The sequence below is a fragment of the Balearica regulorum genome, chromosome 8, assembly GCF_011004875.1.
Source record: "Balearica regulorum gibbericeps isolate bBalReg1 chromosome 8, bBalReg1.pri, whole genome shotgun sequence".
Classification (NCBI taxonomy): domain Eukaryota; kingdom Metazoa; phylum Chordata; class Aves; order Gruiformes; family Gruidae; genus Balearica; species Balearica regulorum.
In genome coordinates this window covers 12,385,801-12,400,802 of record NC_046191.1, presented here as the reverse complement: position 1 = coordinate 12,400,802, position 15,002 = coordinate 12,385,801, and the positions used below count along the sequence as shown (strand labels likewise).

The 15,002-nt window shown below is 53.7% G+C and overlaps 1 protein-coding gene across 22 annotated transcripts in view; it reads left to right on the top strand.

The window, feature by feature from the left end:
• PTPRF (protein tyrosine phosphatase receptor type F) overlaps positions 1-15,002 on the top strand; it is a 389,399-nt gene that overhangs the window by 363,650 nt on the left and 10,747 nt on the right. For all 22 annotated transcript variants that reach the window (XM_075759629.1, XM_075759626.1, XM_075759638.1 and 19 more), the window contains 3 exons: positions 6,938-7,061; positions 8,860-9,035; positions 14,718-14,837. In XM_075759629.1, the coding sequence (XP_075615744.1) occupies positions 6,938-7,061; positions 8,860-9,035; positions 14,718-14,837 (420 nt within the window). The remainder of the gene's footprint in view (positions 1-6,937; positions 7,062-8,859; positions 9,036-14,717; positions 14,838-15,002) is intronic.

Sequence of the window (15,002 nt, the reverse complement as noted above, 5' to 3'; positions counted from 1 at the left end):
CAGGATATATGTTTTCCTGTGCTTACATGCAGGACCCTCTTGAGCTGCAGGGGACTTGTAAATAAACCCCCCACTGGTATTAAAGAGGGAATAAATTTGGAAAGTGTCCTTTGCATGTGTTATCACTTCTGTTTGAATTGTTATCTGCCTGTGCCTGTGGCCTCCCCTTCCTGCAGCATACCTACACTGATTTATGAGATGAGATCAGAACATTTGCCCACGAGGTAGGATTATATATGCCAGGAAAGGGAAAGCAGATCTCTGTGCTGAGAAGGTAAGGGGCGAATTCCAGCTAGTTCAAAGGGTGTGCTGTGTGTATCTGAAGAAGGCGCAGAGCTCCTTTTTGCTTCAGGATGCCAAGTGGAGGGCTTTGCTGTCCCTCTGCATACTGCTGTCTGGACCAGAGAGAAGCTGAGCTTTCACCAGCTACAGCATTACATCGCAACTTGGGAGATGTTTGGAGAAATAATGTGCTTCCCTTGCAATTACCTGTGTGTTCATGTATGTCCTGCCAGTGATGCCAAGGTATGCAGTCATATCTGTCTGCCTTGGGCTTTTTTCCAGCTGAAATGTTAAGCAGAGCTGTCCACTGCACCGCAAGCAGCCTGTGCCTCTGCTGCGTGGTGGGGATTCAGCAGGATCCAGTGTCTGCACTCCCATCCCCGCACTAGGCCTGCGCCGGTTGGAGCCTGCAGCGTAATATTGAGCTGTGGGAACTGTTTCAGAAAAAATAAGCATTAAGTAAATTCTCTCAGCTCTTTTCACGAGCCTCTCTCTTCTCATTTCTCTTTCTTTAGAATATCATGGCTGGTTGAGAGCACCAATCAGTTGTACTTTTCATGTTGAAGCAGCTATTAAGTAGCTGATTGTTGCATGTAATTTTTTTTCCCTTGGATTCTGCTGTGTTTTACTGCTCATCAGCTAGAAATTACTGAACATGACAGGCTCATACGGTGTTTGATATCAGGATAGACCCCAAAGCAGAAGTGGTTGCCCTTTGTTGGCGTATGGGGATCAGTACAGTCATTTCCCATTTGAGATGCCAATGAGAAAAATCCTGGACTGAGTTTGCAGAGAACGGCAGCTGCCTGTGCAGGATTGCTGTGGCGATGGGTCTGCTCTTGTCCTGGTCCCTGTGTGCGCAGGTTTGACACAGCAACAGCTCTCTTTGGGTCTGTGGTGGGAGGGCTGGAGGGCAGGATGGGCATGGCATGTGCTGCTGAGTAAGGGAATCTGCAGGGTGGGTGTGGAAGCAGCGGAGGTGGGAGAGGAGCAGGCTGTGCAGCCCCTGCGGGAGCTTCAGCTGCTTGTCATGGGAACCACAGCTCACCAAATTCTGTGCAGTTGCAGTCATTAAGTGATGATACAGTCCCAGCTCTCACCCTGGGACCGTGTGAGCCCCACACCTATGCAGACCTGAGTGGTGACCCAGCACTTGGAAAGATGGAGGCCCTGACCCTGTGTCCCTACGGCACGATAGTGCTGCCAGGCTGGGCATATCACAGCTGAGCAGGGAGAGCTGAGGGACGAAGGCATCACAGATGAACCCCCAAGGCCCATTTGCTGTTTGGTTGTGCTTTGGAATTGCTGCATTTTAAGTGTTTTTGCAGAGCAGCCTAGCAGCCTCACATCTCCATGGGGTGCAGGACTGTTTATAGATGGCTCACATTCCAGGAGCAGTGGCACCCCAGGCAGAGAGTGAATATTTAATGACACCTTTATCCACTGAGGCCAGCTGCCCAGAGCCATCAGTCTGGTGCTTGCCTTGGTTGTGCAAGTGATAACATGGTAACCTAGACCCAGGTGACACAAAACAAGACCTGTCAGCACCTCCCCACACACCTGGGAATAGAGCAAGGAGGGTGGCAGAGATTTCTTGGAGCCATCTGGCCTTCATTCCCGCAGGTCAGAGAACCAATACTATTGCTTACACCAGTTTGCCAGCCCACGTGGCTGAGTAGCCTGTGCAACAAAGTCAGCATGGAGCGAGCAATAGCAGGTTTCCAAGTTGCGGGTTAGCCCTCACCCCCGACGGGCAGGGAGCAATCCCAGCTGGACATGCTGGTACCCCTGGTGTGACAGGAGACTGCTGGGAGCTGAGCCGGCTGCAGGCACAGTTCGCTCTGCTGCCCGCTGCTCTGGCGTGGGGCACAGCACAGGCCCACCACGCTCTGCCGGGCATGCAGCAGAGCTGGGGGGAGCGGAATGCAGGGGTCTGGCAGCAGCTCCTGGCCCGGCCACACCAGGAGAGTATTTCATTTTTAGTGTACAGTGAGAGCTACAGTGAATTTACAGTGTGGGATTAATGGAATTAAATAAGTAGAATGGAGGCTGAGTCCCTTAATTATTTATCTGCGGGCTGTGGCGGGTGCTGCAGCTGTGTTGGAGCTCCTCCTGTGGGCCATCTTCCCATGCTGCAGCCTGTGGACGTGGGGCAGGATCCTGCCCTCGGATGGGGGGTACCCGCACTGGTACAAACAAGTGTGCACACGCACACTGCATCTCACACTTTCACTGTGGGATCCGGTAAGCCGGGTGCCGCTGTCCCCTTTGTTGCTGTTGGCAAACACGGAACAGACTGGCTCCAACCAGGGCTGGTTTCCACGGCCATTTCTGGGCTAGATCCTGCACCACGTTCCCAGTGGAAAATTTTTTCCTTATGTCCAGACTGCAACCTGTGGCCATTGCCTCTCATGCCCAGTCCCTTCGGCATGTCCCTCCAGTGAATGGCCCCTGGGAGCAGAGCAGGCTGGGGGTGATGAGAGCCAGGCAGCGTTCCTCTGCCCGGCACGTTAGTCCTTGGTGCATGAGATTTTAGGTTATGCATGAGATTTGATTGTGCTCGGGCTTCCCAGCGCTGTGGGAGGCTGCAGCCCCTTCCCCACAGTTTTGTATGGAGAGAAATACTGCTGGCCTGCCCAAACCCTGTGTTCACTTGCATTTCCCTTAAAGCCACCGAGGACGTTGCATCTCCCATGCCTGTAGCCCTGGTAAGGCAGCTTAGGCAGCAGGAGAGGTGCTTGGGTCCCTGGGGCCCAGGAGGTGCTGGACCCGGGGTGCGGATAGCACCCAGGGAGCCGTGTCTTGTGGGTTTAATGGGCTAATCAGGAAGCTGCCTGGCAGGAATGCAGCACTCACGTTCCGGTAATAAGAATAATAAGGCTGAAGCACTGCCAGCGATTGATTCAGGAGCGCATTATGTCCTCATTTGAGACGCAGCGCAGATTGACAGTGGTCAATGCCTGTGCTAATGTGGTTGATTTCACAGGAGGCCGGGAAGCGCTCGCAGCCCGAGCACCTTCCCCTCCCCATGCCCTTGTGCAGCCGCCTGGGCTGCTGAGCAACATGGGGCCGTGGCCACCCAGCTGTTGGCCGCCTCAGCCAGGGCCAGCGGAGCTGCCATAGTGCCCCAGAGATCTGCCTGCCAGGGCTGCCCATGCCTGCCAGCAGCGGAGGCAGCAGCAGGGACTCTGCATGTGGGGGGATTTTGGAGCTGCAGAGGAAGGGGAGCAGCAAGCCCAAGGTGGACCATATCTGAGAGACAGACTGACACCCAGGGATGTTTTCAAGGTATTTGTAAAGTGTTCTCAAATCTTTCGAGGAAAGAGCCTTTTTCCAATCCTGTTTCAATGGTCTGGCTCTGTCTTTATGTTGATGGCAGTAGCAGCAGGGATCCCTGAGCTGCTTTGGAGAGATTGCCTCTTACACTTTCATGCTGGGAAGGAGGAGTTTTACTAATTGGGCTTTTTCTTAATTTGCACTTGCTGTCTTAGAGCATCTCCCCTGTCACTTTAAAGCAAAGCAAAAGTAAAACTCATGGTGCTTTTAAGTTTGTTCCTGGCTCATTTCCTTCCAATTTCCCAGCCCTTCTGCTTTCTAGGAAAAATGAATTGAAAGTGTTACTCTGATCAAGTTTTGGGATGAAGCAGTGATTCCCATGAGCCCCAGTAAAGGAACAAGAGCAGAGTCCCAGGGCCAGGCAGTTGTGAAACAAGGTGGGGAGACAAGGCAACGCTGCCATAGTCAGGGGCTGCAGAGCATCATTTGGAGATGGGGCAAGACCTGCAAACCACCACTCCATGTAAGGGCTTCAACTGCTCTCCAAGCAGCCCATCATCATCCCGTTTATTTACTCATTTGTTTGCCTTAAAGGGGGGAACAGGTGTACATTAATTCATCACCAGAGTTTAAATTAAATCATTTTACTTCTAAATGAGTCACTAATTTGCAGGAGTATTTAATTAGAGCCTCTTTGCACTCAGGTGCTGTATTACTTCTGACTTTCTCACCTGTTTGCCCTCTTAAGAGGCTGATGATGATTAGACCATTTCTGCACATCCTCGTTGCACATCAAAGCAATTAACCCTAATGGCAACACCTTGATGCTCCTCCTCGGTTCTTGGGGCTCTTGGCAGCCTTGTCTCCCCCAGGAAATAACCCTTTCCACTGCTGTTGCAGGACACAGACTTGCTGTGCAAAGCACGCTGCACCCCACAAGTTGAGCAGCCCTGCAGCCTTTTGGCAGTGATTTGCGGCATAGATCGAGCGTGAATAACTGCACTGAGCTCTCCCTGCCTCCTCTGCAGAGGGGGGACTTGCTCCAGCACCCACCTGTGCCCAGCACTGAGCAAGTGTTCACAGGGTGCAAGCAGAGCTGATGTTTTCTTGTGACGCTCCTCAGCAGCAAGAAAATGCTCACTCTTATCTTCAGGGCTGGTCTCAACTCTGCTGGCAGCTAGCCAGCTCTCTGCCTGGGCTGTCTGTGCAGACTAAGGCCACCTTTTTGAAAAACAAGTGTTATTTATGTCTTTAATAGGCATTGGTGGATGTTCCTCCTTAGTTTGTCTTTGTACTTCTCCTTCAATGTGCTCCGAGTTGACTAGACTGGTATCAAAAACCCTCTCACTCATCTCTACTCCAAACATAAAAGTCCTTGCACATTTTGTTCCTCTTTTTCATGCCTTTGATCATTTATTTCTATTGCCCTTCTCCAGTTCAGCCCCATCATTAGGTGGGCAGCAGTCATCCCTGCCACACAGCTGAGGAAGGGGAGCATCCAAAGAGCCGATTCAGTGAGCAGCCTATCCTGAAAACAAAATATAGGTGCCTGAATGAAACCAAGTGCCCCAGAGAACTGTGACCTGCGCTGGGACATCTCTGTACCCAGCAGAGTGTGCAGGGACTGTGGCAGCCAGGCCCGTGGGTTTCCAGCCAGAAGTGGTGCTTGCGGTCTGCACTCCCTGCTGCAGCGCCTCTGAGCGCTGCTGCTGCCTGCTTATTACACTGATAATAGAAAATTACAGGTTTTCTGTAGGAAATGTCTATTTACATCCTACATTTCCCAACCTACCTATTAGCATCGCTGTGATGTCACATCCTCCTGTGCGTTTTCGTCAGCATTGGCCCCTCTGCCTGCAGGCAGCCTGCTGCTGCAGGGAGGGCTGGTGGTGTGGGCCACACGTGGGGACGGGCAACTGCCGCCTGGCACAGCGCTGGCTCGTGCCCTGCGTGCGCCGCAAAGCCCTCAGGCCATACCCGAGCTGGGTACCTGCAGTCACTGCTGGCCGCTTGGGCAGTGCCTGCTCAGCGGCGCAGGGGAGTAGGGGACAGCGATGGGCGTCACCTTGTGCACAAATGGTGGTTGATGGGGCTGAGCAGAGGGACTGTGAGGGCTGTCCTGGTCAGCCCGGTGAGGGAGCGGTGCTTCCCGGCTAAGCCTTATGCTCACAGCTGAGCTAGAGCTGACAGACTCATGGGCATTTTACTGCCTGAGAAACCTTCTGACATGGCTCTCTGCCAAGCGATGAATGCAGATGTCTGCAGAGAGAATGACATGTGGTGCTTCCCCTGGCCTGTTTACTCAATACTTTTGCCTGTGGGCCAGTGAAGCTTCAGGAACCCTGAGCTGGAGCATGATTTTAAGAATTGTTTGACTGTGCTGGTAACTTCAAGGGGAGGGGGTTTCATGGGATGACTGATTTCTGCTGTAGCTGCCTGCCCCGGGCCTGCCCAGGGCTGCATGTGCAGACCAAATCCCTGCATGAGGCAGCTGTCTTATCTAGGTGCCTCGCATGTCTCTCAGCCAAAGAAGCCATCCCATCTCAGACGGGTGCTTTGGGGGTGGTCCTTTTCCCCCTTGTTTTGTGCATGGACAAAGACAACAGGAAGGGCTTTGGGAAGGGGCTGCCTGGCCACGGAGGAGCCCTGCACCACGTGTGTGAGCACATGGCTCGTGGGAGAGGCGTTGGGTGTGCGTGGCCAGGACGCAGGTGGGATCGGGACCGTGTCCTTTTCAGGCAGTTGCTTAGCATGTGGGCCTTTGGCCAAGATTTATAACCACGTCTCTTCTCCAGGTTTATAGTTCCTTGTCACTCTATTAACTCAAACGAGAGATGTTTACATTGCATAAGTAGCTGGAGCAGTGGATAGTAACCTATCAATTTTCATGACTTTTCCTTGGCAAAAGCTCCTAGGCTGTCTTGCAGGACGCTAATACCCAAAGCTCCTGGGGCACAAGACACCCAGGGCTTGCTATATTTCAGGAGACTGCAGTTCAACAGCTAATAAAACCGCTAGGTCAAGAACTGCGCAGTCAGGTCTCTGTGGAGTCCTGGCATAAGACCAAATTTCTGCTGATGGGTTGCTCCAGAGGAAAGGATGAGTGCACAGTGAGAGTGGAGGTGAAGACTCATCTGCAGCAGGCTGCCCTAGTGAGGGGCTGCTTTGCAGGCAGGTCACAGGAGGCAGGTCCCACTGGGGACTGGGTTTCGGTGTGGTCTGGCTTGACACTGCTGCTAGGGATACCCAGGGAAGCTGCGTCTGGCCTGGGGAGAGGTGTGCGGGGAGATGCTGATTTCCTGACTGAAACACACATGTGCTGCAGTGTCCCGCTGTGCTGTAACCGCTCCTGACTCCCTCCCTCTCTTTCTCTCCACAGTCCATTGATCCGGGGCAGCAGTTCACCTGGGAGAACTCCAACCTGGAAGTGAATAAACCGAAAAATCGCTATGCAAATGTGATCGCCTATGACCACTCACGTGTCATCCTGACCTCCATCGATGGTAAGAGTGAGCTCAGAGCAGGCACCCCAGCAAACAGCTGAACCTGGCTGTAGCAGGAGGCTGTCTCTCCCCCTGTTCTTAGTCGAGCAGGGGCAAACACCAAGAGGCATGTCTAGTGTCGGCATGAGCAAAGGTGTGTTCTGGCTGGCAAGAAGAGAGGAAGGGCTCTGCAGAGCCGCCCCTGCTTTCCCAGTGACCTCAGAGCGGTGTGCCCCATCTGGTTGCTTCTTGCGACTGCTGGTGCCAGCAGAGATGGGACATCAGACTCCACACGTCCCTGCACTCCATGGGAGAAGCATTGGGCCCTAGTGTTCATAGCACTGACCCCCATAGCTCCAAGAACCAGCTCCACATCTCTGGAGTCTAGGCTAATATGTGGGTTTAGTGCCTGTTCTGCAGTCCTCTTGTATGCAGAGGAGCTGGAGCCCAGGTACCGAAGTCCAGGCTCACCCATTCCCGCTGGTCTATAAATCAGCACCCACTTCTGCACACCAGAACGGAGCCCACTCATGGGGGATGAGGAAGATGCAGCTAATTCAATGCACCCCTGCTTGGGGGAGAGACTGGGGCCTGGCTTTGCTTCCAGGCGGCCCTGCAGTCACTAGGTCCTTTTTCTTGGGATGGAGGAGTCTTTTCTAATGCTAATGCACCACTCATCCTCTGGGGGAGAAGGAGGGGGATCCAATCCACAGCAAGGCCTGTTAGCAGCAGCAGCTTTGTGAAGCCCTGGCATCCCTGATCATGGGCAAACCCTGTTAGACAGCTGTGAGGTGAGCACATGGGGGAACCCCTGCTTTCCAGCCTGACTCAGTTGCTGTTAAGTAATGTCTGTGTCTTCCTGGGAACTGTTCCGAAGCACCCTGCCAGGTCCCTGCCGCCCATGCCAAGGGAGCCGCAAGCTGCACTCCAGCTGCTGCTGCTTCCCCAGAGCTGCCAGCACTTTGTTTCTGCTGGAGGCTGCTGGGACCTGTAGAAAATTCCCCAGGACAAAAGGGTGAGGGGGAGACCTCCAGCTTTATTGCCTTCCTCTAATGAAATGCAGATGCACTGTCCTTGGGAGATGAGGAGATTACTGCTGCTTTCCCTCCCTGCAGCCTGGGCAGCCCATGCTGAGCAGGGTTTGGAAACACAGCCCCAGGCCTCTGCTTTGCCACATTTATTTTAGTAACTGTGTGTTTGCATTTTAAAAGCCTTTACAAGAAAGTCCTTTCCTTACTGTGGTGGAGGCAGAGTGGGAGCTGGAGCAGCCTCTGCCAATAGGCAGCAGAGGGGGAATTACACTGAGGAGGGTTTCAGTGGTGGTGGGAGGAAGGTCTCTGGCTCCCCTGGGGTACTTGTCCCTGCAGGAGGGATGGGAGGACATCCTTGCCTGACATCTGCTGCTAACAGAGACAAGCTAATGAAGCAGCCTCATTTTTAAAAGGTGCTGTAGGACCATAACAAATAGCTGGTGAATTTATGACAATTATTTCAATTAGTTGCTTGGGGCCAAATGGAGCTCCTTAATATTCCTGCCTGTGAATTTCCCTTTGTGTGCGGGTGGCAGCTGTCTCTCTGCTTTGGTGCTGCCTGCTTGTTGCATTAATGTGGGAGTTACAAAGGGTTCTTCTTTGTTCGGGCACCATCCCTGTCCTTTGCAGGAACCCTAGGAGAGATTCTGGCTTCGCCCTGTAAAGGAGACTTGTCAAGAGCCTTGTGAACATGCCAGCCTCTTCCCCTGCCTGTGAGGCCATGCAGAGCGATAGGCACAGGGCCGTGGGCTGCCCCTGCATTAACACTTCACCCTCTTTCTCTGCAGGGGTCCCAGGCAGTGATTACATCAATGCAAATTACATTGATGGGTATCGGAAGCAAAACGCCTACATCGCCACACAAGGACCTCTGCCAGAAACCCTCAGCGACTTCTGGAGGATGGTGTGGGAACAGAGAACAGCAACTATAGTCATGATGACCAGGCTGGAGGAGAAGTCCAGGGTACAGTGTGTGCTTTCTCTTTTCTGGAGCTGATGGCAGGGCATGAGAGAGGGATGGGAATGCTTCTCAGCATAAGGACATCCAGGTAGAGGCTGATCCAGTGGTGTGTCTCACTGCTGCAGGCACCCCAGCAGCAAGTGCCTTGTAAGCTCATCCCTGTGGGGTGGCAAAACCTCCTGTCACTGTGCTAGTCGTTAGCCTCTGCCTTGCCCGCGTGTCTGCATGCACACCCATCCTTTCCCTGCTCATATTACTCAAGCCAAAGGGAGAAAGAAAAGCTCTGAGATGGGGAGTGTTGACAGTCCCTGAAAGCCTGGGGGCTGCGTCCCAGAAGCTGAGAAGCTGCAGTGGGTAGGTGGTATCAGCAGCATCTTGCAGCCTGACAGGGCCCTGGCATCTCTGGCAATGCAGGAGAATGGCTGACGGGGTCTCGTTGCAATAACAAGACTAATTTTTGCCTTGTCCAATGACAACAAGTATAAACGATCAGCTCATACTGCCAAGATTAGATATTCTGATGTAATACATGCAAATCTGCCTGCAAACCGTGGGGAAGGCGCAAGGTAGAGAGGAAGGAGCAGGAGCCCTCGCTGCAGATGATGCTTATGGTGTCTCATGACAGAGGTTCTTACTCAGCCCCTGAAGCAGGAGTTTGTAAGCTGTGACCGAAGCACTCCCGTACCCAGACACACCCGTTGGGCAAAGCCTGCCCAAGCAGGAGGCAGCTTCTGCCTCTCATGCTTCAGTTTGTTCCTAAAAGTAAAATTTTAGCGGTGAGCATTTGTGCTTGCAGAATATTTTAGTGTTGCCATGCCAACGGCAGGAGAAGGGGCTGTATTCTCAAGCTGTGAAGCACTGGTTATTTTTAGCCCAATAAGCTCATTCTTGAGAAGCAGAAACTGTCAAGTTTGGGTTTAGTTAAAACTTTTGCCCACATGCTCTCCCTCTGTTTCAAAGCTTTAGCACTGAAATGCTCACAGGGGTGTCCTAGCCCACACTGGCTGGGAGGAAGCACCTGGAACAACCGATCACCGTAGCAAAACAGATCTGCTTTTCCTGCATGTACAAAAATAGGCTTTGTTCATGGGCTTCCCCGGCTCTACAAATGCCCTACAGCCTGCAGGGAAAAATAGTGTTCCTTGGAGATGAGCTGCCTCTAGAGATCCAACGCCAGCTTTGCACTGTGCTCCCCTCTGCACAGCCCTGCCTCTGCCCAATGGCCGCCATCGCCCACCCCAGCCCAAACAGGGGGGTAAATTAACCTGACCCATCCTGCGGCTCAGGGCTGGGCACATGGGCTAAATAAGATCAGAAACTGCTGATCAGCTGCTCTCTGCAGCTGGGGGTCATGTGGGGTCTGGTTTGTGCCTTCACATGTCGGTGATGGAGCGTATATTTGAAGTACAAGGAAAAGCCCTTTTAGGTTGCCAAGTAAATCTGTGCCCAGAGTCCTCACTCTCTCAACTTCTGGGCTGCTTGGTTATGGGAAGGCACTCCAAGATGCGTGTTTCTCAAAGATAACGGGTTTCCTTTAACCCTAAAGGCACTTATCTTTGCCTGAGATGCCTGTGCTGCTGGGCTGTGCGTTATCTCCCCCGAGCACGCTCCCTGTCATCTCATCCTACAATTACCTTCTGCAGTGTTGGTTTCTGTCCAGAACACGGTGCACGTGGTCAGGCTTTTGGTGACGGGACAGGCACTGTGAATCCCTGTCATGGGCAGGGGGTGACCAGAGCCCTCGCAGAAGCTGCAGGCAGCCTGCCTGACCGGGCGTGCTGCCCAGGGGCTCTAGGCTGACCCGACTGGACCCAGACCCCAGCATTTGCTCCCCAACACCGCCTGCCCGTGCCCTGGTGGCTTTTTGGCATGTCCTCAGCACTAGTGAGCCACAGGCAGTTTTCTCAGGCACTGCTGGAGGGGCAGGTTGCCGGGGGAGGCAGCAGGGAAGCCCAGCCACCAGTCGAACCAGCCCTGCACAGCAAGAGCTTCCCTGGATGTGTTTGCTGGACCCTGTAGGTGCCTCAGGGCACCCACTCACAGGAGGGCCTTGGTGGGGAGCTTGGATATGAACTTCCAGGAAATTATTTTCTCTGGCTTCTCCAGCATCTTCCAAGGCAGGATGGCTTTCAGCCACCTTCCTGCTCTGCTTTTCCTCATGCCCCTTTGATGATGGCTAAAGTTCACTGAGGAGCACACCTTTTCGGCACCAAAGAAGATCCCGGTCACTGCCCATTGCTCCCAGCTTTCAGCATGAGTCACTGTTTTACAGCTGACTTCACTCCAGAGCCTTCAGACCTCATCTGAAGCAACCCCTTGGGTCCCTGCAGCATCGCCGCCTGCTGATGTTCACAGTGCTGTGGGACAACACTGCTCCAGGCAGTCACATGGCGTCACACTGTTACCCACGGGCAACCTTGCTTGAAAGTCCCCTTGCCCAGGGGCCTCGGCGCAGGCACAGGACTCTCTCTCGCGGCAGAGCCTGGGGTGGGCAGATGCCCAGCACAGAGCAGGCTCTGCCACCTTCCCAAGCGATTTCCCCAAGTCCCCCTCGGCAGTGCTGTGTGTAGATAAGCCGACCGGGACCAGCAGCAGCTTTGCAGCCCTGTAGGGGTGACACTGCTTTAAAGGGCTCCTGAGCTGCAGGGGGAAAAAAATCTTTAAAGAGCATCAGCTTTTATGGTCTGCAATTTCAGCTGGCTTGATGGTCCAAATCATCCTCCCTTTTTCATGTTTTCACAAAGCGAGAGGCACATAAAGGATAGAAATGGCTGGATTGTGCAATTTAGCTGCCTTCAAAGCTTTACAATCAGTTTTAGAATCATTTGGTGGCAGTTCAGAAACACACATTGTAGATTAGCTTTCCCAAAGCTGCGAGTGTGGCGTGTCCCAGACGGGCTGTGTTGCACGAGATAGGTATTAAAGCAGGATTTCTCCTACCCTGGGCTATCCCCAAGAGCCCGGCAGAGCGAGGTCTCCCAGAGCAGCACCGTGGCTCGTTCTGTCCCAGCCTAGAGCACCAAGCGGCCATCCCTGGGGCGTGATCTCCCCTGGCACTTCATGTCCCCGGGCAGGGGTGCGAAGAGGTGGGTGCTCAAGGGCTCTGGGGAAGAGGGGCCTGGCAGCCATGTCCCTCTCCAGCCCTCTCTCTGGCAGCGATGCCATCTGGAGCTTGCGAGCAGGGCCGGGAACAGAGTACAGCTCTCGAGCTGAGTAGAGGTGCCCGGCTGCTCTTGGGCACAGGGCATCAAAGGGAAGGGACAGGAACCACTCAGCAAAGCTGCACTAAATGGCTGTTCAGGACATTACTGTGCTCCTTAAGTTAATGAGAAGCAAGCACTGCCAGAAGAAAACATCTCTTATCTGCTTTAGTGCCACAGTGCATCGGCTTCAGCATAAAATTTACAGAGCTTGAAAATGGGGCATAAACATTATGGGTAAATTTGGCAGAAAATGTGACTGACTCTTATCTGGTCATGAATAAATAATTTTCAATTACCAGCCCAGGCGCTGCTATTATCCTGCACAGGGAACTCCTCTGAAGTTTGTTTTGTGCTCGAGCACACACGGCCCCGTAGCACGTGGGTGGCAGGAGGGGACCGCTGTCCCCAAGGTGCAGGCCCAGGCCATGCTGTGCTGCTCCCCTGCAAACAGGGCAAGTGGCTGTCCCCAGCATTTGCAGGATGCCATTCTGCCCTCCCCTCTCCTCCTTTAAAGAGGGGTCACATCATCCCCAAGCCAGGTGAGACAGACTCGAGTGGCCAGAGATGCAGCTGCCACCCGCTTGTGAGGATAGGATCGGTTTAGCTGTGAAATAAGGTTTGTGACCTTTGAGTCGTTCACTCTGCAGCTAGTCAGTGTAAAATAACGGGCTGCTCTGTGCCAAGCAAGGAAGAGAAATATTCTGAGATTTGTGCAGGGCTTGCCATGCTGCAAACACGGATCCAAGGCAGCACAGCAGCCTGAAGGGCAGGAGACCCTGGCCAGGAGGCAGCGGAGCTGCTCTGGGTGTGCAGGTGCCCGCAGTACCCCATCAGGCAGCCTTGCTCCAGGCACTTGTGCCAGGGCAGGACTTACTGAGGGAAGATGCCAAAAAAAGCGGGGAGAGATGCATCCCTCTGACCCCAGGTTGCCACACTCCAGCAGCCAGAGTACAGGATGAGGGCTCTTAGCTCTCACAAGTCCCACCCTGCTTGAAGTGCCTTCAATTAAAAGGCAGAACTTCATTGATTTCTAATTAAGCCTGTTGTTTCCCTTCCCACACATTCCCCTGTAAACACGCTCGGCTAATAATTAAGTTTACTATTCCCTGACAAGCACAGATGATCTTCCATTCACTCCTCTCTCCTAGGGCGGGAAACCATTTTCGGTGCAGTGCACATGGGTGGGAATGAAGTCTTCCTCCTGTCAGCCAGGCTCTGTGGGGCGGGGGAGCCAGGTGCCAGATGAAATAGGGATGCTCAGGGCGCCAAATTAAATACGGAGTTCAGGGCTGGAGAGAACAAAACTGGAGGAGTAGTTTGCAAATGCTGAGATGTGAATAGGAGGAGGAGGAGGACATCAGTAGGTGAGCAGGGAGGGATGCACAGGGAGACGAAGGGGGCAGAGGGATGGGGCCCTGGGGATGTGTTAGGGCTTTCTGCCAAGTGGGCTTGCAGCAGGAGCTGTGACCAGTAGCTCAGAGTGTTCTGGCTGTGGGGTTGGGAGGGGGAGAAAAAGATGCTGCAGGCAGGGGTCTCTAGGGAGTAGCGGTGTTTTAGTGATGGAACACTGCTGCCTGCAGGAAGGGGTTGAAGGGATGGTTTGGCCACAGTCTGTGTCTTCTTGCAGATGGAGAACAAGTTGTGTTTGTGTCTGAGCTGGCATCTGTGCCTTGCTGCGGAGCAGTTCTTGAAACACCTGGGAGATGTAGATTTCCAGGGAGGCACCACCTGCCAGAAGGGCAGGCTGGCATCTCTCGCAGATGCTCAATACACTCCAGCCCGCGACAATGCAGAAAGGGTGGCAGGGTCAGCCCCGTGGACATGGCATCCGGGCTGGAGCTCTGGCGTGGGCTGTGTCCTGTCTTTCACCAGAGTGGTTTGCTGTTTGGGGCTCATGGTCGCAGGAATACCCCGGGGACTAGGGATGCTACAAGAGGAAAGTATTACCTGTTGCGTCCTCCACCATAATGGACCCAGAGCTGTGTCCTGTCTCAACTCAGTGCTGTGGGTTGAGGACCTTGGGCTGGAAGAGCACGGAGCTGGTGGCGATACAGGCTGCGTCTTCCTCACCTTGCCTTCCCCAGAGAAACGACTGCTTCCCCTGTCCTGCTCCACCAGCTCTCCTCCCACCAACCCACAGCTGCCAACGTTGTCTCCATCCAGGCATTGCTCTGGCAGAGGGATGCTGCAAGCACAGCCCCAAAGACCCCCATCTTCCCAAACAGGAGGTAGAGAAGAAAAATTATGGCAGGCACAAAAAAAATCCCCTCTTTGAATGTGAATCTTGTGGAAGGGAGCCCAGAGTGTGCTGCCTCTCTGCTGGGGATTGGGACACTCGGAGAGAAGGAAATCTGGGTGTTTGGGACCCCACACACAGTGACTCTTTTCTGTCTTTACCCTTTGGAGGGCACAGCCCTATTCCTCACCCCGAATGCCCCAGTGAGCAGCCAAGCACTGGCCCTTTCTCCTCTCTTCCCCGTAGGTAAAGTGCGACCAGTACTGGCCGAGCCGGGGTACGGAAACCTATGGGATGATCCAGGTGACACTGCTGGACACAGTTGAGCTGGCGACCTACACCGTCCGCACCTTTGCATTGTACAAGGTATGTGCCATGGTGGGGCACTTCCACCGCTGCCCGATGCTGCGGGATGCTGCCGAGCCCACAGGTAGAGCCCGCCGACCATGCCTGGCTTGGCCAAGCCTGTGGCTAGTCCACACATGGGCCGTTTCTCACAGCTGGGCTGCAGTGGGAGACCAGCTGCAGGTT